The sequence below is a fragment of the Marmota monax genome, unplaced genomic scaffold, assembly GCF_021218885.2.
Source record: "Marmota monax isolate L192 unplaced genomic scaffold, Marmota_monax_Labrador192_F-V1.1 WCK01_AAM20220418_F8-fsc00130, whole genome shotgun sequence".
Lineage (NCBI taxonomy): Eukaryota > Metazoa > Chordata > Mammalia > Rodentia > Sciuridae > Marmota > Marmota monax.
In genome coordinates, this window is record NW_026693244.1 from 637,791 (window position 1) to 663,393 (window position 25,603).

At 34.2% G+C, this 25,603-nt stretch overlaps 1 protein-coding gene across 1 annotated transcript in view; it reads right to left on the bottom strand.

The window, feature by feature from the left end:
* Positions 1-6,690: 6,690 nt before the first annotated feature.
* LOC124100627 (5'-nucleotidase-like) overlaps positions 6,691-25,603 on the bottom strand; it is a 55,917-nt gene continuing 37,004 nt past the window's right edge. The window contains exons 6-8 of the mRNA XM_046456202.1: positions 8,967-9,114; positions 7,968-8,154; positions 6,691-6,875 (exon numbers count right to left, since the gene is read on the bottom strand). Coding sequence (XP_046312158.1) covers positions 6,691-6,875; positions 7,968-8,154; positions 8,967-9,114 — 520 coding nt within the window. The remainder of the gene's footprint in view (positions 6,876-7,967; positions 8,155-8,966; positions 9,115-25,603) is intronic.

The window sequence follows — 25,603 nt, forward strand, 5'->3', positions numbered from 1 at the left end:
ATACATATACGTGGTTTTCTCCTCATTTCTTCATTTTTTATAATTGTTAATTTTCCTTGTCTTTTGAGGGGTAGGTTTTTTCCTTTCTTTTTTTTTTTTGATAGTTTCTCCTTTCTCTTTCTCTTCTTTCTTCTTCCTCCAACAGCCAACTTCTCTCGTCTCTCCCATTAATTAATTTTTCTCATTTATCTTTTCCTCCTTTAGAGCCATCACTTGCTACATCTCTTCTGCTTTCTCTATGTTCACATTCTGAACATTCTAAACGTTTTTCTGCCTTTCTATCACATTTTCTTAATTAAATGTATTTTACCATCTTTTAGAATTATTTGGTTTATACAACTTCTGCCTTCCCCATTCATGTTCTTTCAGTTATTAGTACTAAGGATGACAGTTGACAACTGCTGTTCAATACCCAGAGCTAGTTGACAGCTATTTATTATTTTTGCTGTTAGCAATTGCTGACCACATTATTTCTGTTTTTCTAGTAATTAGTGTTATAGATGTTGTTACAAGTATAGGGTATTTATTTTAATGCTGTACATTGTTTGTTTCTATTGCTATTGTTTCCCCATTTTCTGTGAGGTGCTCTGAATGTAGTGGTACACTACAAGTTCACAGGGTGGAGACTGCAGCTGAATTACACCTAGCCTAGTGACAGTACAACTTCCTTCACACGCAAATTAACCAGGCATAAACTACAGCAATACTTTAATGTAAAGAATAAAAGAGGTAAGATAGAGAATTCAAAAGAATGATTATAAAGACAACCAATGAATTCCAAGAGAACAGAGAAAAACTCCTGAATGAATCAAGGAAGGCAGTACAGGATATGAATGAGAAATTCAATAAGAACCAAACAGAAGTCCTGGAAATGAAAAGCACAATAAGTCAAATAAAATGTTCAGTTGAAAGTCTTTCAAATAGAGTAAATCATACTGAAGACAGAATCTCAGAGCTGGAAGACAAAGTGACCAGCTTTGAACATTCAGAGAGTATTACAGAAAAGAAAATAAGTAACCATGACAGAAATATATGAGAAGTCTGGGACAAGATTAAGAGATAAATTGAATAATCATTGGAATTAGACAGTTGTGAGATGCAAGCTAATGGCACAGATAACCTCTTCAGGAAAATAACAGAAAATTTTCCAAACCTTAAGAATAATATAGACAACCAGATACAGGATGTATTCAGAACTCCAAATAGACAAGATGAAAAAAGAACCCCCTCCACAACACATTATAATTAAAATGCCTAACAGAGAACACGGATAGAATTTTTTAAAGCCTTAAGAGAAAAACATCAGGTCAAGTCACATTTAGAGGCAATCCTGATTGCCTCTACATCTCATTTCTTAGCACAAACTCTAAAATCCAGGAGGGATTGGAATGATGTGTTTGTTTCAAGCCCCAAAAGAAAATGTCAACCAGGACTGCCATATCCAGCAAAGCTATCTTTCCAAATTAAAAAAAATAAAAACCTTCCAAGATAAGCAGAAACTAAAAAAATTCATGACAATTAAACTGGCACTTACACAAAATAGTGAAGGAAATACTACACACAGAAAAAATCAGAACAAATCTGGAAGTTTCCTTAAATGGACAAATCTCATTTGAATCAATGATAAGCAGATCAAATTAAACATTTGAAATAATTTGTAATGGCAGAAATTAATAAACATTTCTGTATAACAACACTGAATGTAAATGGTCTCAACTCTCAAGTTAAAAGACATAGGCTGGCAGAATGGATTAAAAAATAAGACCCTGACTCTGTTGTTCTCAAGAGACTCACCTCACAAGAAAACAATAGGCTGAAAGTGAAAGGATGGAGATGGAGCCTGAAAACAGTAACTACTCTCATATCCAACAAAGCAGACTTTAACTCAAAATTAACCAGAAGAGACAAAGAAGGTTACTTCATACTGGTAGAGGGAACAATCCAACAAGACAATATAACAATAAATATCTATGCCCTAAACATTAGTGTACCTAATTACAAAAAACATAACACTACTTGAATTAAAACTTAATATACTCCAGTATGATAATACTGGGTGATTTCAACACAATTCTCTCATCAATAGTAGGTCATCTAGACATAAAATTGGCAACTGCGTCTTCAGGTTTGTTGGGCAATGTCCTTATCCCCTAAATGCTCCATACTCAGATATGCCTAAGGGCTCCCCAAAATGCAGGTTCCTTTAATTCTCTTATCCCTCTACTATGCTCACGAGGGACCACTCCAGCTAGAGCTTCTGGCCCAGCTATGGAGCAGCTGTGCCACTGGGGATTTTTTTTCCTTATTTTATTGTATCCAACCTCCTGTATCCCTGGTCTGCTTTGAATGTCCAGTTTTTATTTCCAGTATAGCCCCCCCCCACCTTTTTGTTGTTGTTGTTCACCCACCTTGCAGAGAAGCTGCCTGTCTGCTTTCTTGGTTTCACGTTATGGAATAGCCAGGAACACAACCTCCTCTCAGATCTATTTGTCACATATTAAATCCACCTTTTTACATTTAAAAACTCTCTTTTATACTTAAAAAAAAAAGTCACTGGCTGGATCTGACTCAGAGGCCAAAGTTTGCGAACCACAGATCTATCACTGTTTCTCAAATTGGGCTGCACAAACGAATGTCAGTAGAGGGGGCAGAGAGAGAAGAGGGGAGGGGAGGGCAGGGGAGGGGAGGGGAGGGGAGGGGGGATAGTAGAGGATAGGAAAGGCAGCAGAATACAACAGACACTAGTATGGCAATATGTAAATCAATGGATGTGTAACTGATGTGATTCTGCAATCTGTATATGGGGTAAAAATGGGAGCTCATAACCCACTTGAATCAAATTGTGAAATATGATATATCAAGAACTATGTAATGTTTTGAACAGCCAACAATAAAAAATTTAAAAAAAAAATTGGGCTGCATAATAGAATCACTTGAGTAGTTCTTAAATAGTAGTTCTTAATAACTACTATTATTTGGTTCTACAATATTTAGTTCTACTCCCAAATATTCTGACTTAATTGGTATAGGATTTCTTAAAAATTCCCCATGTTAATATGTACTAAAATTTGAGGACTAATGCCCTCTACCACCCCTATTTCTGCCCAATTGTACATTTTTGGACATTAAATCTTTTCAGTACATTTTGCATGACTGGATTAACACAGAAATCTTTTCATTTCTATATAAAATTGGCAGTATAATTAATAGAATAATAATCAAAAAAATAGAAGTTTTCATTAACACATCCCTGCTCCCAATAGGAAACCTAACCCCAACAGATAAGATGAGTCAGTAAAATAAAAATTAAACTTGACAATGAGTTAAGAACTCATTGAAAGAGCTGTTATTTTTAATTACATTTCTCTAGTTGCTATAGATGTTGAATATTTTTTCATATATTTGACCATTTGTATTTCTTTGTAAACACATACTTCACAGTAAAGTGCCTGTTTAGTTCCTTGAACTGCAAATTAAAACTACACTAAGATTCCACTTCACTCCAGTCAGAATGGGAATTATCAAGAATATAAGTAACAATAAACACTGGTGAGGATGTGGGGAAAAAGGTTCACTCAACATTGCTGGTGAGACTGCAAACTGATGTCGTCTATGGAAAACAGTATGGAGATTCCACAGAAAACTAGGAATGGGACCATTATTAGACCCGTTATACCACTCCTTACTATATATCCAAACGAGCTAAAATCAGTGTACTACAGAGATGTGGCCATCAATGATAGCAGCTCAAGTCACAATAGCTAAGCTATGGTACCAACCTAGGTGCCCTTTAACAGATGCATGGATAAAGACACATACACAATGGAATATTACTTATGCATAAAGAAGAATGAAATTATAGCATTTGCCAGTAAATGGATGAATCTGGAGACTATCATGCTAAGTGAAATAATCCAATCCCCCAAAACCAAAGGCCAAATATTTTCTCTGATAGATGTAAACTAACACACAATGCAGGGGAGGGGAGCAGAAGTTCATTGGATTACACAAAGGGGAATGAAGGAAAGGGAGGGGAAATGGGATAGAAAAGACAGTAAAATTAATCAGACATAACTTTCGTATGTTCATATGTGAATACTCCACAGAAAACTCCACATCATGTACAGCTACAAAAGTGGGATCCTAAATAGAATAAGTTATACTCCAGGTATGTATAATGTGTCAAAACACACTGTCATGTATACCTAAAAAGAACAACAGAAGAAAAAACACTGTTATTTTATACATATACACACAAAAAAAATATTTCAGAAGTAAATGAAATATTAGTGAGGATGTAGGGGTAGAAATGAACCTTTTTCTCTGCATACTTTTTTGAAACTTTTCAATTTTATATCAGCATATAGAATAACTTCCTGAAATAAAATGAAAAACAAAGTTAAAAAAAGTACTGGAAGAAAAAAGTGAAACATGGGAAACTTCAGAAAGTAGAGTAATAATTTGTTAAGGCTATGAAAAGTACAAACTATCATAAATCTTATCAATTCAGGATAATTAGAGGAAACCTATTTAAGAAGCCTCAGCTAGTAGAGTTCTGCTTTAAGGATTAAAAATTTACAAATGGCTTCAGAAGCTTGCATAAAATATTCTCTTAGGTGCTTTCAAACATATTTTATACTGCATAATTACACTGTAAAGGATTTTCAAAGAAAGTTATAAATTCTTTCTCGGCTTTCTCTGAATATGAATTTAAATTGAATTTTAAAGCACCATAGTTGCTAGTTTCCTTAGAAAATATCTTTAAATTCCTACTTCGATTAGCACAATCTGAAGAGCCACTTTATGCTTGTCATCTTTCCCAAGCAAAATTATTTAATATGTAATATGTAATATGTTATAATATAGTCAAGTAATCGCCCATTTTAAAGACATACTATATTTTTATTCTTACCAATGCTCTTATTTCAATTTGATTACGTTTCTATCTTCTCAGAAACTTTCATATAAAATATATCTGCAAACACTAAACAATAACATACATACAAAGTCCCCTCGTGCATTCAATGAATAGTATGTGTACAATAAATATTCATTGAATGAATGTCCATTTTATAAATGATGCTCAAATGTTTTACTGTTCTTTTTGTTTTTTGAACCCAGAACCTTATGAATGCTAGGCAAGTAGGCAAGCACTCAACCACTGAGCCACATTCACAGCCCTCAATTCAAGTTTTGACCATGACTAAACCCAACTTAAATGATGGCCACATATCCTAAGAACTTCAGAACAAAGTCCTTGTGATTTTCTCATGATTATAATTTAAAAATAAAAAGTCCAGAAATCTACTGGGTATCACATAAAATGAAATCTAAAATTACTGTTGGAAGCAATGTTTCTACTCCTGTCTACTTTCTATTATCAGGTATTCATCAGAGATAATCATCAGTATGTATGTATGTCAAAATATTCATTTATGCATATGATTAATAATGAGCTAAAAATAAAAGGGAATTAAATGAAAACTGCACCACCAGAGTTCCTTCTACCAGATAAACTCCTATTTACATTAACTATGCTAATGTATGGTTACTATTATTCACAACTTACAATACAGACACAATTCAGAATGTCTTTTTCCTTCTACAAACTAGAAAAAGATACACATAGCCTCCCTAAAATAGAAAATGTCCCTTTTCCATAATTACAATATGCACAGCTCTTAACTGAAAAAAGGAAGGAAAACTTACTTTAAAAATTATAAACTTAGGGCTACAGTTGTAGCTCAATGGTAGAGTGCTTGCTTAGTATGTGTGAGACACTGGGTTCGATTCTCAGCAACACATATAAATAAAATAAAGGTACACTGACAACTAAAAATATTTTTTAAAAATTATAAACTTAAAACTATCATAGATGAGGTATATTTAGAAAGGACCATAATTTTATTAATCAATTAATTAATTACCCATTTTGAATTTTGTCCAATCTGATTTTAAATAATTATGAAGCAAAATTTTTCATTATGGCTTACTGGTAAGTACTACATCCTTCCTTCTCATTGTTTTCTGGTAAGAAAGATTTCTTTAATTGAAATTATAATGTAAGAAAACTGCATTTTAAAAAGTATGCTGTCTATTTAAGATGAAAAACTCAGGACTTCTAAAAATATTTATTATCCCATTGCTTCCATACTTTACAACATCATTAAAGTTACAAAGAATAGTAATGATCAGTGTTAGATAAATTTACCTTATTTTTTTAAATTCTGGATCAAATGAGTCATAATAGCAAAATAAAATAGTCTTAAACTAAAAATGGAAGGAAAAGTATATTATTTTAGATAGAAAAGATAAGCAAAGCAAAATTAAGAGAGAAAAAAGATAATATATAAATAAATACTGTAAAAAAGGTGAACAGTGAAGTAATTTAATCTGGAAACATTATGTAATAGACTTAAATCACAAACTTATTCACAAGTGTACATATATTGTGTACATATATGTGTACAAATATTGTTTCCTGCATAACCACAGAAAAGTCAAAAGTTATATGACTTGATAAGAATCAAATAAGAAGAACATTTACAGAAATATTCTTTGAATTAACATCAATTCTAGAACAGTACAAAAGAATCATTTACATTACTATGTTTAACAATGCTAAAATTGTGTTAATTGGTCAGATTCACTTTGGCACTGACTAATAAAACACAATACCCATATTATATTTCAATCAGAATCAGAATTCTCAGACGTATTATCACTAATGGTGGGAAAAGTTCTTAAGCCTTTTTTTCTTTCAGTTCTAAGTTGGTGCAAATGTTCTTTCATATCCTGAGAAATGTGGCAAATTCGTCCTTCAATGCCAGGTACTGCAATTATTGATGATGGTTTATTTGACTCTTCCTCAAAGGCTATAAGTACAGTAAAACCAGTTAAATTCATCATGACTACAAAAATAAATACTTAAAAATTATATATAACTAATGAAAAAATTTTAATCAGAATTTCTCTGAATAGTCATTCTTCACAATCAACTGTACAACCAAGAATAAAATTTCATCATTTACTAAATGTATATATAATCAAAAGGATGTTAATTCATTTTTATTTTAAAGATTATAAAGAAAAATGATAAATATTTGAAGAGATACATATATTTACCTTGATTTGAACATTACACCATGTATGGAAACATCCTAGATACCCCATGAATATGTAAATTTTTTAAGAAGAGCTTTCAAAATATTATTATATATATTCTAAAGAGGATTATCAGTTCAGTGTATACTTTATTTAAATGAAAAGATGTACTAGATTATATATTTTATAATGTGATATTTTTAATTCTATCTTCTTATTTCATGTTTCAAAGAAACCAAATGGACACAAAGTATGGTTATTACCAAGTATGGTCATTAAAAACCTTATTTTCTTGTATTAAAAATATGTAATTTGCTTTCAAAACTATGAATATAACTTTCAGAAAATGGGTATATTTAGGAAGACAATTATTTTATCAATTAACCAATTATAAAAACCCATTATGAGTTTAGCCCACTCTTGTCTTTAATTATTGTTAACTGACATTTTTAAAAGAATAAAAGTTCTAAACCAAATCGATAAGATGAACTCTAGATGCCAATGCACAGTGCTTATCAAATAGGAAAAATAAACAAGATATTTTACAGGATGCCAATCTCACTAATTAGAAGTTGTCGGGGGAGTAGTTAAGTTAGAGAAAGAGTAGAATTTGAAAAATATACAATTTTCACTTATGTGTGCTTTTAAGCTTTGAATTTTTTTATGCCTTTCTTATAACCATTTGTACTTTCCTTCGATCTAGCTTTTTACACCTTGGCAAATAAATCTCAGCCTTTATTTTATTCCTATTTCCCAAAATATAGTAAAAACAATAAGCCAAATACTATTTTCCAATGCCCTGAAGGTAATAAAAAATTGCTCAAAAAAGAAGCATTTCTAATAAAAGAAAACTATATTATCACCTGTTAGTGATGGTGATTTGCTTGTAGTAGTAATTAAACTCATTCGATGACCTGAAAGGCACTTCTTCCTTCCCTGCAATATTTTTATTGACTCAAAGTGATTCATGACTACTGTAGAAAGTACTTGTGCAGTTTCTGTGTCAAACATTCGAGGACAACTTTTAAGCATACTGTAACCATCCTTCCCCTGGAATATCAAAACATTTTAATTTTTAGTCTAAAATATTAATAAATGAATGTATATCTTTTAAATTAACTGTTGGGACTGAAGTGAATATCATGCACATATACCAAGACATACATTTCCTTTTATGTAAATTGATATTCTAAATTCCTGACCCACTCCTAGGATCTAGACATGATCCCCCTGAAATTATCCTTAGCTCTGTTGCTTAACAGCCTTAAGAGAATAGGTCACCTACCATAAATATCTAAACACAGTTGTGGAAACAGCCTCCCCTCAACTGGGAGATCTTCTTAGACTTGGATTCCTGAACCCATCTGAAACTCATTAAATGAATAGTAATGTGGAATCTGCACGTCTACCAAGCTTCCTGTCATCACCTTCACTGTTCCAGACTCAGATACAGAAGAACCCACTGAATCAAAGTCCTTATAAATTAGTCATCAAAGTTTATTCTACATGACTAAATATGACATAAACAAAATATGTAAATGTGTTAGAAGTGTTTTTCATTAAATTTAGAGTTCAGCAATCCTTTATGGAATTTTTTATTCTGGCACTTTCAATCATTTAGAGAATAAGCATGAACTTCAGATGCTCTGTATTTTTAAATCTAATAATAAAAACAATGAAATCATACCTACATATAATAAATTTAATTAATTATAAAAATATAATGGAAAATATTTATTTAAATTACAGAGGATCTGAAATAATCAGAAAGAAAATTATGTTTTTATATACATTAAAATTAATATATAGTAACATAAGATAATGAATTTATTTAAAACCTTTTCAAAAGAAATTAATCTCACATTTGCAATATACTCTTTAATAGCAAGGAGGTAAATTTTTTTTTTCTGTAAGTATTGTCCTTGAACTTTTACAGTATCTCTTATGATTCGGTGTCCTGGTTCTGCATCTGGATCAAATCCAAACTGTATTCCAGCAACTTGAGGAAATCTGAAATTTAAAAATATATTCTTGGAATTCTGTAAAAGACATACTAAGTGAGAGAAATCATTAAAACTTTAAGTGAGCACATTTTATGCTGCTGAAACTGCCAATGTGTGTAAAAGTTAGAGATTACACAACTGGGAAGAACTTGCCAAATGTACTAGATTTAAAAAAGTGTGGGGGGAATGATAGTAATTCTAGTTTATTTTATTCTACTTAAAAAGAATGTTAAGAATTCTATTCTCAGACTCAGGAGATGGCAGAGTGGATCTAGGCAGCAACTTGTAAATCTACAGCTCAGAAATAAAGCAGTGAAACAACAGCTGATCAGACAGGTGAGTGACAAGAGTAAAACTCAATATTGGACAGCTTGAGACTTGTAGGAATTTGGAATTTGGATACTGGAGCAGAAAATGGGAAAAGAATTCCTTAACCCTGACCCCTGACCAGAGGGAGGTTAGAGAGAGGAGGAACAACAAGAGAAAAAGGGAGAGAAAAATCCCATAAGCTTACTTCCTTAACAATAGTCAGAAAGAAAAGCAAACCAAGTTAAAACTACTGGTGCAACAGAGACAGTGAAAGAGTTCAATTCAAATTGTGGGCAGAATGCTATGCCTGGCAAGGCAGCCATTCTGTAGAGTCCACAGCAAGGTGGCCTCCTTAGAAGAAATTAAGTTAATATAGTTTCTTCCCCCACCTACACAAAATAATAAAATCATACAGAATGCTTCTGAAACAGGTTGTTTCAGTAATCCATCTAGAAGGAGTTTGTAGAGTGATCTCTGTTGGCTGATGATTACTGGAACTCCCTCCCCTTCACTACAGACAAGAGGAGTAAGATGGAGTCTTACCTGAGAGCAAATCACTCCTGAGAAGTGCTAACTCCAACCCAGCCTCATGGAAGTTCAGGCAAAGATGGACCAACTGACACCTAAAATCCTAGTAATCTGCAGCAGCCAGGATGGAAGCTTCTGTGCCAAAAATCATACACAGAGATCCTGCACTCACAGGCCCAAGATTTGCAGACAACCACTGAATCCTTAGATAGGGTTATGACAAGTCCCAGCAGAGGGAAGTCAGCACCCAGCATTTCACAGCAGTAAGCATAACAGCCCTGAGCCCTGACCCAACAGAAACAGCAGACAAAGCATCCTCCAAGAACCCTGACTTTGGCCTCTTGACTAATAAGCATCTATTGACAAAAACATCATAACAACACAGCAAGCAGCCCCTGTACCACAGCACTTCTAGGAGGATCCACAGCTGCAAGTCAAATAGTTGCCAGCTCAATTCTCATTCAAATATATGGGCCTACAAAAGGACATTTCCTGAGGATAAAACACACAGCCAATGGAGAACCTCAGGGTCTAGGCTGAAAAAAATAGTGGAAAGTCTAACTGGCTTACCTGCAAATGTGACCTCCCATTTTTCTCTTGTGGTTTTCAAAATTCTATCCTTGTATTCATTTCAATTATAATGTATCTTAGAAGGATCTTTAATCTTGTCTATTTGGAGTTCTAAATGCCTCTTGTATTTGAATTTCGATTTCATTCCTAAGGTTTGGTAAATTTTCTCATATTATTTCATTGAAAGGGTTGTGCATTTCTTTGGTTTGCATTTCAATGCCTTCTTTTACACCAGTGATTCTTAGATTTGATCTCAATGCTATTCCAGTTTTTAAAATATTTCTGGTCATGGTCTCTTAACATCTTTTCCTTTTTGACAACTTTATTTTCAGGATTATACATTTTGTATTCAAGGCCTAAGCATCTCTTCTATGTGGTATACTTTATGGGTGATGCTTTCAACTGCCTTTTTAAATTTGATCTATTGAATCTTTCATGTAAAGGATTTCTGTTTGGATCTTTTTCAGAATTTACCACTCTATTGAAATGATTGTTCGCTTCCTATATTTTCTTAGTTCATCCCTTATATCTTCTTTTAGTTCACTGAACATTTTAACTAGAACTTTCTAAATTCTTTATCTGACCTTTCCTCCACTGTGGCGTCCGATGGATCAGTTGTTGAAGTGTTGTGGGGTATTTGAGGTGGCTTGTTCCCCTGCTTTTTCTTATTGTTTGTACCTCTACTCATTTGCTGGAATCATTCCCTCTTCTACTTTTATGCAAGGAACTATTTAGTGAGCTTGTTTCCCTCAAGTGCTACAGGCTGGGCAAATATCCAAGTATTGATATTACTACTCAATGTCTATTCTTTGTTATGCCCATAATCCAACATCACTTTAAGATACTAAACCCTAAACTTCAATCACTTCTGAGCAAAGCCATATGCTAATAAACCTTAGGTAAATAAAACTTACTGAAAATGTTCTCCACAGTTTCTCTAATCCAAGTATAAAATTGTAATAATGTTCTTAAATAGATTGAAAAACTAACTATTAAAAGTAAAATTACTATTATACTATATATATAGTTGAAAGGGGGATAAAAGAAAAGTGGGCAAAGAAAAAGAAAAAAAGATAGAAAAAATAATAAAAACTAATATAAAAAATAAAAATGGGGGTGGGGGATTTGAAGTAGGAGCATGCAAGGTAATTCAAGAGGGAAAATAGAGACAAAGAAGAGCAAAAACAAATATAGAAAGAATGATTCCAGTTAATGCTTACAACATTAGAAGAAGTACAATCAATTGTGTTGAGGTCTACAATACTGAATAATAAAGGAACATTTATCAATGCAATATGAAAAGTTAGATCAAACCAGACAAGAGTTATTTATGATACTCCATGCCAAGATGGGAAGATTTCTTATTAAGTCTTCTTAATTTGGACTGCATTAGGATTTGGGACTTTTACAAGATGCCCACAAAATTCAGTACCCATTCATGTTAAAAATGCTAGAAAAAGTGGGGATAGAAGGAACTTACTCAACATTATAAAGACTCTATGCAGCAAACCCAAAGCTAATATCATACTGAATGGAGAAAAATTGAAAAAAAATTTTCACTAAAATCCAGATCAAGACAAGGTTGTCCACTCCCACCACTCCTATTCAATACAGTTCTTGGAACTTTAGACAGAGCTATAAGGCAAGAGAAGACAATTAAAAGGAATAGGAAAAAAGAAATCAAATTATATCTGTTTCCTGACGACATGTTCTTATATCTAGAAGACTAAAAAAACTTCACAAGAATTTCTAGAGCTGATAAACAAATTCAGCAAAGTAGCAGAATACAAGATTACCATACAAAATCAATTATCTTCTTCTACTCCAATAATGAATCTGCTGAGAAAAAAATCTGGGAAAGTATCCCATTCATAAGAACTGCAAAAAAAAAAAAATAAGATACTTGGGAATAAATCTACCTAAGGAGGTGAAACACCTCTACAATGAAAACTATAGAACACTGAAGAAAGAATTTGAAGACCTTAGAAGATTTAAAAAAAAAAAAACTCCCATGTTCTTGGATGTGTAGAATTATTATTGTCAATGATCATATTACCAAAAGCATTGTAGACTCAATATAATCTCCACTAAAATACTAATGATGTATTTCATATAACTAGAAAAAGCAGATCTAAATTTATTTGGAAAAATAAAAGTCTTAGAATAGCCAAAGCAATCCTGTGCAAGGCCAGCAATGCTGGAGGCATCACAATACCTGACTTCAAATTATACTACAGAGCTATAGTAACAAAAACAGCATGGTACTGGCATCAAAACAGACTTGAAGACAAATACAGTAAAAGAGAAAACACAGACAAACCCACATACATAAGGTACTGAATATTCAACAAAAGTGTCAAAAACATGGTGGAGAAAACATAGCCTTTCTAACAAATGGAAAAACTGGTTATCTGTATGTAAAAGAATGAAACTAGACCCCTACCTTTCACTCTGCACAAAAGTCAACTCAACTCTATGTAACAAAGACCTAGGAATTAGACCAGAAACTTTACAACTGCTAGAAGAAAACATAGGATCAAACACTACAACATACTAGTGCAGGTACCTGGCCCCCTTAACCCCTAAAGCTCAAGAAATAAAACTAAGAAAAAAATAAATGAGATGGCACTAAATGAGAAAGGTTCCACACAACAAAGAAAATGTGAAGAAACAGCCTACAAAATGGAAGAAAATCTTTGCCATCCACTCCTCTGATGGGATTAATATCTAGAATCCATAAATAACTCAAAACATTTAACATCAAATAAATAAATAACTCAATTAATATATGGGCAAAAGATCAAAACAGAAATTTCTTAAAAGAAGGAATACAAATGGCCAACAAATAAATGAAAAAAATGTTCAACATCCCTACCAATCAAGGAAAAATTGATCAAAGCCACATTGAGATTTTATCTCATTCCAGTCAGAATGGCTATTATCAAGAATACAAATAATAATAAAAGCTGGTGAGTATGTGGGGTAATTGGTACACTCAAAATGTTGATAGCACTGAAAATTAGTACAGCCACTTTGGAAAGCAGTATGGAAATTCCACAAAATACTAGGAATGGAACCACCATGTAATGAACTACCACATTCCTTGGTATTTATCCAAAAGAATGAGAATCAGATACTACCATGATACAGGCACATCAATATTTATAGAAGCACAATTAATAATAGCCAAGTTATAGAACCAGCCCAGGTACCTTTCAATATAGGAATGAATAAAGAAACTATATAGATATACATATACAATTGAATTTTACTCAGCCATAAAGAGTGAAATTATGACAACTGCTGGTAAATGGATGGAAGTGGAGAACAGCATGCTAAGTGATATAAGCCAGACTGAAAAAGTCAAGGGTCAAATGTTTTCTGTTACATGAGGAATCTAGAGCAAAATAATGGAAAAAATGGTGGGGTGGAGAATCCCATGAAAATATAAGGGAGATCAATGGAATAGAGAAAGAGTAATGAATAGGAGGGAGGAAGAATAGGAAAAAGGAGGAACTACAGAATGAAATTGACCAGATTATGCTATATACATATATGATTATACCAAGTGCATTCACCTTTATGTGTTATCTATAAAGCACTAATTAAAGAACAGTAAATAAATAGAAGGAAGGTCAGTAGAGATGGGGAGTAATAGGGGAAGAAGTTGCAGAGGGAAAGAGAAAGTACTGGAGAGAAATGGAGCAAATTACATTCCATGCATGTATGATTATGTTAAAATGAATGCCACTATTATGTATAACTGTAATGTAGTAATAAAACATCTTTTTTTAAAAAATATTCTATTCTTCAACAACTCTACACTAGTCTGAGATCACTGTTGTCTCAATTTCCTTCCTCAAGTTACTAAAGGAATACAGTGTAAAACAGACATGTTTTGTCTGTTAAAAATGTTGGCTCATTTTTTTTACTTTTTAAATTTTTTTATTCTTACTTGTTCTTTATGACAGCAGAATGCATTACAATTCATATTACACATATAAAGCAGAATTTTTCATATCTCTGGTTGCATACAAAGTATATTCACACCATTCGTGTCTTCATACATGTACTTAGGGTAATGATGTCCTTACCATTTCACCATCTTTTCTACCCTCATGTTGGCTCATTTATTAATTGAATTCATTTTAAATGTAAGAAATAGGTGGCTTCTTCTTGACTATTACTTCAACATTAAGAAATGGCTAGAAAGATTTTTAGTAAATTGATAGACCATTATGAGGATAGTCTGGGAAAAACAAAGTTTGCCTTCTAAATTCATAAACTCAGTCTTATGACATTCTTGGAAGACTATTCATATTGGTTCCAATGCCTGCTCTCTTTTCTATTCCTATTGTACCTGTCCATTCCCTTGAAGTTTCAAACTGGAAGGAGCTGGCCTGTTTTGGTACCAATTCACAGAAGTTATTAGGCAATCATTCATTCAAATAAAATAAAACAATTAACTGAATATTCAGTATCACAGTATTGCCTAGTAGAAAAGTGATAAATACAGCATTAAAACTAAGATAAAATAATGCATATATCTAGATAACATAAAGAAATTAAAAAGAAGCACTGCTTGTTTTAATCAATAAAAACTAAATCATCCAAAATGTCAAGCTTCCAATATGTATCTATATCATGAATATAATACCTTACTCCCCAACACACACCACACAATAAGTCCTGATTACAGAGAAACAGCACACAGACAATGGGAAAAAATACACCTGATTTTCACTGTAATTGATACATTAGCAAATAACATGTAGGGACATTGGGTGAATATTTTTGCTTGAGCTGTCACCATGTTGTTTAGACTTTTTGTCTCTAAAATTATGTGTTACAGAAACATTTTTTCTTTATAATTTAACCAGCCTTATATATTTTATTATAGTAACAGAAAATGAACAAATGGTATGGCTAGTAAAGAACAATAAGTGTTAAATCAAGTACTCTGGGAATTGTGCCAAAATTCTCATTACATTTTATTTATGTACAAGCAAATTATGGAGTAATTCTTTATAATAAAATTGGCAAAAATTAAAGTAACTGACAATATCAAATGAGAAAGTGTGAAATTTAAACTCTGAAGGAAAGAGTTAATTTTTATGTCCTCCACGGAGGGCAATTTTGTAAATCTGAATAAGTACGTGCCCAATAATTTTATTTCCTGGTTGACTTTTTCCTAGAAAAAGTTAGCACATCTACACAGAACAATATTGTGTGTGAGGATATACTATGGCAGTGCTGTTTAAAAAGGAAAAACTGAAAATAGTCCATATGTCCACAATTAGGTAAATGGATAAATGTAGTATGTGCTTGCAATGGAGTTAAGTTTCAAAAAAATAAAAGGAATACATCAGCCCAAAGCATTTTACTAAAAAATTATACTAACTACTTGACAGTAATTCTATAATTTTAGTAAAAAAAAAAAGATGAAGAACACTTTACAATTCATGTTAGGGATCCAATATTTCTCCATATTACAAAAAGATAATCTAAAAAGCTAGAAAGTATTATGCTTCATGAATATTAAATACTGACATAAGATTTCCAGTTTTCCTAGCACCATTTGTTGAAGAGGCTATCCTTTCTCCAATGCATGTTTTTGGCACCTTTGTCTAATGTATAATTGTAATTTTGTGGGTTAGTCTCTGTGTGCTCTATTCTGTAGCATTGGTCTACCAATCTGTTTTGGTGCCAATACCATATTGTTTTTGTTATGATTTCTCTGTAGTATAGTTTAAGATCTGGTATAGTGATGCCACCTGCTTCACTCTTCCCGATAAGGATTGCTTTAGCTATTCTGGGTCTCTTATTTTTCACATGAGTTTCATGATTGCTTTTTCTGTTTCTATGAGGAATGTCATTGGATTTTTGTGGTAAGCCATTCTTATAGACAGTGGCCGCCATTAGAAGATGGCGCCGGCTTCCACTGTGGCCTGTGATAAACAACTCCTTATATGGAGAATTGGCACGCAATCCCTTCCCACCCTATGAGAGAGATCCACGTGGCAGCTTGGGATTGGTATGCGGGAGGCTTTATTAGGCTGTGCTTGGGCGCTCGGCGGGGGGTCACTAGAAGATGATACATGAAACAAGGCCTGAATAAACTGCTGAAAGAAGAATCCTGTGTCGTGTTTTCCCTTGCCGGCGAGGGGTCGCGACAATTGGTGGCCCGTACGGGGAATTATATTCCTCGAACCCAGGATCCAGAACTTTCAGCAGTCAGGGTGGTGCACCGGTAAGTTCCCAGGTAAAGTGGGAATCCGCAAGCAAATAGCGGGGCGCTCTCTCTGTAAATAGAGAGAGAGCGGGAAAAAGGGACGCTCCCCTGTAAAAGGAAGAGAGCGGGGAATTCATAGAACGGAACACTCCCCTGTAAAAGGAAGAGAGCGGGGAATCCATAGAACGGAACGCTCCCCTGTAAAAGGAAGAGAGCGGGGACTTTTGTACTTTCACTTTCTTTATAGCTCTAAAAACATTATGGGCGTTACCTCTTCAAGCCCAATTTTGTTGGCCCTAGATGGGTTGTTACATTCAAAAGGACTTAAGATAAAGCAGAGTACTTTGCAGATGTTTTTAAGAGAAGCTGATATAGCAGCTCCTTGGTTTGCTTTTTCAGGGAGTCTTACAATTCCTAGCTGGGACAAATTAGGGAAAGATCTAGATTTTGCTCGTGAGCAAGGCACCTTAGAGGGTGGCGTTGTACCACTTTGGAAGTTAGTTAGAGGATGTATAACAGATGGTAAATGCCAGGAAGCTGTGAGTGAGGGTCAAGCTATTCTTGAGCAACTGCATGAGGAAAAATCTGAAGGATCATGTAGTGAAGTGGCAGAGAGTATTAAAAGTAACAGTAGTGAGAAAGCAAAAGAGCCTGAAGATAAAAATAGGAGAAGGCTCTACCCAGACTTGACCGAATTAAAAACGCCTGAGAACACAAGCGACTCAGAGAGTTCTGAGGACCTTGATATATTGTTAAAACAACTACATAAGATAAAAATGAAAAAGAAGAAAAAGGAGACACAGGGCATGCAGGCCTACTGTAAGAAGGGGAAGGGAGTTAACATCGGTCAACAAAACTCTGAGGAGGAGGAGGTAGAATATCTAGAAGAAGATACGGTGCCGATTGCCCCACCTCCGTATGTGGGGGGGAGCCAAGGTTCCGGGAGATCTTTTCATGCGCAAGTTTGGATGACAGTTAATACAGATATGGGACTTGCGTACCCGGTGTTTCAGGACAATAATAGAGGAAGATATCATGAGCCTTTAGACTTTAAGATAATTAAAACCTTGGCAGAATCTGTCCGCACTTATGGCATAGATGCCACTTTCACTCTCACTCAGGTGGAGGGACTTACTAGATTTTGCATGACTCCCTCAGATTGGGCTAGTCTAGTCCGCGCTTGTGTTTCCCCAGGGAAATATCAGGAGTCCAAAGTTGGCTGTTTAATGTTTCTGGCAGTACCCAAGACTCGGAGAGAGGTAGGAGACTTAAAATTACTTCACACAATTCACAATTGTTTAATGCTACATTACCCTCCGCAGCAGTCTGTCTCCAATCTCCGTTCCTGTTTCTTTTGGCTAATGATACATCACAGGGGATGCTTAATTGTTCTAATATTACCTGTTATTTGTCTGAGTGTTGGAATGGATCCTGGCCTACGGCAGTGATTATGAAAATTCCAACTTTTGTCCCGATCCCGGTTACTGCAGATCCAGAATCTTTTCCTATTGTTGAACTGATTAGAGCCCGTAGAGATTTTGGAATTACGGCAGCTATAGTGACAGCTGTGGCAGTGTCTGCTGCTGCAGCAGTTACAGCTGGAGTAGCCATGGCCAGCCAGGTACAAACTGCTGCCACTATTAATCAGGTTATTCAACAAACATCCACCATACTTGAATCTCAAAGTAGAATTAATCAACACATTTTATCTGGGATTCTGGCTGCTAATCAAAGGATAGATTTGCTTCAAGCTCAAGTTGAGGAATTGTCTGACCTAGTACATTTGGGTTGTATTGATCAACGTGCACATTTATGTATAACCTCTGTCAGATTTAATGATTCCAGGAATGCCTCCCGCATCATCGGGGAATATCTATCCGGAACCTGGTCCATGGAAGCAGAAAACTTGATCCAGTCTCAACTAACTCAGATTGCTGTTCTGAATAGCACCCGTGTCAAACCAGTGACTTTGGGTCAATTCACCAGTTGGCTATCCTCTGCCTTTTCCTTTTTTAAGGAATGGGTGGGAGTGGGCATTTGGGCATTTTTGGTGCTATGTGTTGCTTCGGTGTTGTGCTTTGTTTGTGGCTTCTCTGTCGCCTTAAAACTCGCCATGCGCAAGAGAAGGCTACGATCGTACAGGCTCTTGTGGCCTTAGAAAATGGCATTTCTCCACAAATCTGGCTTGCACATCTTAAACAGTGATTTCTGGGCATGGTCATTGCACCCCAAGTTATTTTCACATTGCACTGGGATTGACATGCCCTCTTCTTTATGCTCTCCCAGTGCTGAATAGCCTTTGCACTCTGCAGGTCTTGTTACCATTGCACGCAGATGGGTTTCAGGACTGGTACTTCTTCTCTGCTACAGAATCTATACATTCCTCTAGGGCTTGGGGATGGCGTTGCCAATTTAAATTTTGTCATTACTACCAGGCTACCTGTGTTATCCTACTTCTCGCCGTCATCACGATGCAGGATGCGAGGCAAGGCACTGCACTTAAGTGATCCCTCAACGGACCTCAAGGAAAGCATGTCCTATTGCAAGCAGGTTTGATGTCCACGCCCCGCCCTACGAAAAAAGGCGTCGGCTGATATGGGACCAGGTCTAGGGAAGGGCCCTCCTTAGGACTGAACCATACACTGCAGCCACTTCTGCACAGTGGGATAGGACCTCTACTTTCGCCTGCATTGTTTTATAAAATAGAAGGGGGAACTGTGGTAAGCCATTCTTATAGACCGTGGCCGCCATTAGAAGATGGCGCCGGCTTCCACTGTGGCCTGTGATAAACAACTCCTTATATGGAGAATTGGCACGCAATCCCTTCCCACCCTATGAGAGAGATCCACGTGGCAGCTTGGGATTGGTATGCGGGAGGCTTTATTAGGCTGTGCTTGGGCGCTCGGCGGGGGGTCACTAGAAGATGATACATGAAACAAGGCCTGAATAAACTGCTGAAAGAAGAATCCTGTGTCGTGTTTTCCCTTGCCGGCGAGGGGTCGCGACAGATTTTGATTAGAATTGCATTAAATCTGTATAGTGCTTTTGGAAATATGGTCATTTTGATAATATTGATTCTGTCTATCCAAGAGCAAGGTAAATCTTTCCATCTTCTAAGGTCTTCTTTGACTTATTTCTTTAGGGTTCTGTAATTTTCATTAAAATGTAATTAAACCCCTATCTCTCACCATGCACAAAACTCAACTCAAAATGGATCAAGAACTTAGGAATAAAACCAGAGACCCTATGTCTAGTAGAAGAAAAAATAGTCCATAATCTCCATCATATGGGATTAGGCCCCAATTTCCTTAATGAGACTCCTGTGGCACAAGAATTAAAATCAAGAATCAATAAATGGGATGGACTCAAACTACAAAGTTTCTTAGCAAAAGAAACAATCTGTGAGTTGAATAGACAGCCTACATCTTGGGAGCAAATCTTTACCCCTCACACATCAGATAGACCACAAATCTCTAGGGTAGATAAAGAACTCAAAAAGTTAAACATCAAAAAAACAAATATCCCAGTCAATAAATGGGCCAAGGAACTGAAGAAACACTTCTCAGATGATGATATACAATCAATCAACAAATATATGAAAAAATGTTCATCATCGCTAGCAATTAGATAAATGTAAATCGAAACCACTCTAAAATTTCATCTCACTCCAGTAAGAATGGCAGCTATTATGCATACAAACAACAAGTGTTGGGGAGGATGTGGGGAAAAGGGTACACTCATACACTGCCGGTGGGACTGCAAACTGGTGTAGCCAATACGGAAATCAGTATAGAGAATTCTTGGAAAATTGGGAATGGAACCACCATTTGACCATCCCTCCCCTCAGTCTATACCCAAAAGACTTAAAAACAGCATACTATAGGGGCACTGACACATCAATGTTTACAGCAGCACAATTCACAATAACTATACTGTGGAACTAACCTAAATGCCCTTCAATAGGTGAATGGGTAAAAAAATATGGCATATATACACACTGAAATATTACTCAGCAATAAAAGAGAATAAAATCATGGCATTTGCAGGTAAATGGATGGCATCGGAGAAGATAATGCTAACTGAAGTTAGCCAGTCCCAAATAACCAAATGCCAACTGTTTTCAGAAGGCTGATTCATAGTGGGATAGGGAGAGGAAACATGGGAGGAACAGATGAACTCTAGACAGGGCACAGGAGTTGGGGGAAAGGAAGGGGCATGTGGTTAGAAATGATGATGGAATGTGATGATCATTATTATTATCCAAAGTACATGTATGAAGACATGAATTGGTGTGAATATACTTTGTATACAACCAGAGATATGAAAAATTGTGCTCTATATGTGTAATAAGAATTGTAATGCATTTCATTGTCATATATAAATTAAAAAATGACAGAAACAAAAACAAAATAAATAAATAAATACTGACATAAAATCTTTAACAAAATATTAGAATTCAGTAGTGCATAAAAATAAACATGTACCATTACCAAGTGCAGTTTATTCCAGAGATGTAAAACTAGTTCAATATTTGAAAAATCAATTAACATTATCTAGCAAGTTAACAACTTCAAAAGGCAAAAATGCATGATTCTATGAATTCATTCATAAAAAGAATTTGAAAAAAATTAACACATAATTTTAAAATTGCCGAATACTGGGAATACAGGAAAATTAGTTCAACTTAACAAAGAACATCTTCAAGAAATGCATGGCTAGCATCATATTTAAAGATGAAAACATAAGTATTTTTTCTTCCTAAAATCAGGACAAAGATATCTGCTCTCACCAAATCTGAACATAGTGCTAGTCATCTAAGCCAGTGCAATAAAACAAGAAAAGAAAAGAAAAGTGTGTAAATGAAGTTGTTTTGGGATGTTTGCAAAATTGTAATGACACATGGTTAGCAAAGAAAATCTGAAGGAGCACACAAATATGTTCCTGGAACTAGTAAGGTTGCAAGATACAAGATCATCATTCAAAATTCAATGATATATTTCTATATATCAATGAGCAGATGGAAATCAAAATTAGAAACATAAACCATTTATAATAGTGCATAACAATGAAACTCTCAGGTGTAACCCCTAACAAAACATGTACAGAACTTGTATGCTGAAAACTACAAAGTGCAATCAAATAAAAACTAAATAAAATGTAGAGACATACCCCAATTGTGAACTGGAAGATTCGTGACAGTGAAGATGTCAATTCTCCCCAAACTGATATAAAGGTTTAACATAATTCCTATTAAAAATCTCAGCAATACTTTTTGTTGCTGTAGACAATTCATTATAAAATTTATATGGAAAGGTTAAGGAGTTAAAATCATTAAAACAATTTTGAGAAAGAATAAAGTGGTTTTAAGACATAATATATATCAAGTCTGTGGTATTGATAGGGAAGACATATTGATCAAGGGACATGAATGGAGAACAAAAATAGAAACACACAATCACTAATTTTTTGCAACAGTACAAAAATAATTCAATGATAAAAAGACAGTAATGACATCAGAAAGATATGCTATCCACAGGCAAAAATAAACAAAAAAAAACTCTAACTCAACAGGACTCTCACACCTTATAAAGTATTTAATATTTTAAATGAATCACAGATTTAAACCTCACACATAAAACTATAAAACTTCTAGAAGAAAACGTAGGAGAAAATCTTCAAAACTAGGGTTTGTTGAAGAATTCACAGACATGAAACCAAAAGTAAGATGCATTAAAAAATGAATTAATTGGACTTTATCAAAAACTCATTCTCTATGAAAAACTCTACTAAGAAAATGAAAATACAAGACTGGAAGAAAATATTTACAAATCACACAACTCACAAACAACTCTCATCTTGAATGTATGAAGAACCTTTAAAACTCAACAGCAAACCAAAACCAAATAGAAAATAGCCCCAAAACATGAATAGATATTTTATCAGAGGATAAACATCATTAATAAGCACTTTAAAAGTGCTAATTGGGCTGGAGTTGAAGCTCAGTGGTAGAGGGCTTATCTCGCATTGTGTGATAACTAGGTTCAATTCTCAGCATCACATATAAATAAGTAAAATAAAGGTCTACTGACAAGTAAAAAAATTTTTTGACACCAAATTCAAATTTGGTGTCAATATACCTTATATACAAACAGAGATATGATAAATTTTGGTATATGTGTATTAAGAATTGTAATGCAAAAAAAAGAGTAAATTTTTTTTTAAAAAGTGCTCATTATTCATTAGAGAAATGAAATTTAAAACCAATGTATACCTATTTTAAAGTTAAATTTTAAAATAGTAATAATATGAAATTGCAGAGAAACTGGGATCTCTCATACACTGCTGTTGGAAATGGTGTAGTTACTTTAGAAAGCAGTTTGGCATTTTCTTTAGAAAATAATCATATATTTACCATATGCTCCCACAATTACATTCCTGATCATTTATCACAGAAATGAAAACTTATATGCAAACACCTGTACACTAATAATAATAGCAGTTTTATCTGAATAGTCTAAAATTGGAATTCCTCAATATAATGTAATGGTTACATTATGGTACACCTATAACATGTAATACTAATCAGTAATAAACAGACACATGCACTAACTTAAATGGATCTGAAGGACACTGAGTGAGAAAATCAAATATAAAAGGTCACACAGCTTATAATTTCTTTTATGTAATATTCTCAAAATAAAAAAAATTATCGTAGAGATAGAGAACATGATGGAGGTTGCTAGAGATTAGGGAAGGTGAGTGGGAAAAGAACAGGCATGACTAAAAAGGGGGCAACATAGGGAGATATTTACGATGAATGTTCTGTATCATGATTGTGCTGGTGACTACATATGATAACATTGCACATAATTATACAAACACACTGCACTAGTATCAATTTCCTGGCTTTGATCATGTACTATAGCTATGTAAGAGGCAATTTTCGCAAAAACCAAGGGAAAGGAAGCTAAAACCTCTCATATTAATCTTGTAAACTATCTATGAAACTATAATTATTTATAAATAAGAAGTTAAAAAAAGAAAAATCTAAAAAACTGACCAAGTCCTCATTTGAGGCATTATATGGAGATTTTCTTATTTTATCCTTTAATAATAATCTATATTAAAAATATTTTCAAAGACATAGCTAAAAACCTATCATATAAAATGCATATTTCAAACCAAATTCCTAGTTTATTATTTCATATAAATGGTTTTCAACAAGGGATTCTGGGAGTGCCTGAATTTCAGAATATACCATAAAGTGAGTGGCTTAAATAATGGTAATTTATTGTCTTGTCCAATCACAAATACCACATATTATATGATTACTTTCATATGAAATGTCCAGAACAGGCAAATCTATTCAGAAAGTAGAGTGGTGATTGCATAGGAATGGGGAGTGACCACTAAGGAGTATAGGCATCTTCTTGGGATGATGAAAATATTCCAAAATTTGACTGATGATGGATATATAACATGAAAACACTAAACATCACTCAATTATATACATTAAATGGGTAAATTATATGGTATATGAATTATATCTCAATAAAGCTATCAAAATTCTACAAACCCGACATTTGGAACTTTTTCTAGAAAGCAAAATCCAAGCGAGTACTCCTTCAATTTACGTGAATTCTTTCTGAGGGCTTATATCATTAATATTTGCATATACTTAAATCTTCAGCACATTACAAGGTTAATGAAGAAGACTATAAATCTCTACATAGAATAAACTTTAGTGTGATTCATTTGAAGGCAGAAAATAACAAAGTATATCTAACTAAGTTTCAGCCAAAATAAAAAAAATTCAAATCCTGGACTTAAAAGAGTTAACCCTTTCCAGTCACAGTAGCACATGCCTGTAATCCCAGTGGCTCAGCAGGCTGAGGAAGGAGGATCATGAGTTCAAAGCCAGTCTCAGCAATTTAGCGAGTCCCTAAGCAACTCAGTGAGACCCTGTCTCAAAATAAAAATATATTAAAAAGGCTGGGGATGTTTCTCAGTGTTAAGCACCTCTGGGTTCAACCCCTGGTACCAAATTAAAAAAAAAAAAGAGGTAATCCTTAGCTGGAAAAATATGGCTTTTCATAATAACAGTCAAAATCACTAGTATTTTCCTGCAAATCTATATATTAGTAATTAGGACTAAATATAAAGTTTATGTACACAGAATTTTCATGATTATTTATGATAACCTGAGACAGGACATATGCAAATGTTTGCCCAATAGTTTGTTCAGTGAAAAAAAAGCACTGTCTTGTGTCTGCATTTGGCTTGATTTTGGTATTTGTCTCAGTTTCTCCTTCCCAGCCTAACTAATGTCAACAGAAAGAATGATGCAAGTTAGGGTCCACCTCCAAGCAAACAAAAGCATATGTCAACCATTTCAGACCAGCCATCACTGATAAGGACCTAGAAATCACTTCTCTGTTCCTGACATATCATCTCTTTGTTATTACTGCATCCTTCCTAATACTGATTTTTTAAAAACTTTCAATGCTTCTTAGCTCATTTTAATTTTTCCATATTTTTATTGGTGCATTATACTGATGCATAATAGTTGGATTCTTTTAGCCCTACCAAACTAGAATTTTAATATTTGACTAATAGCCACTTGACCAAGATAAAATCTGTACTACTCTGTAATAATTTTTTGATTTTTTTAGTTTTGACTCAAAAAAATCCCTTATATTCCTACTAGACCTCCCCACTCAACCTTTATTTCAGAAAAATAAGCCAAAATATTAATTTTCCTCCTCCTAATTCCATGCAGTCCTATAAAATCAATTACCAGTCTAAGAAATGCCTTACTATATGTGAGATTCTATTTTTAGGTACTGTAGGATAATTT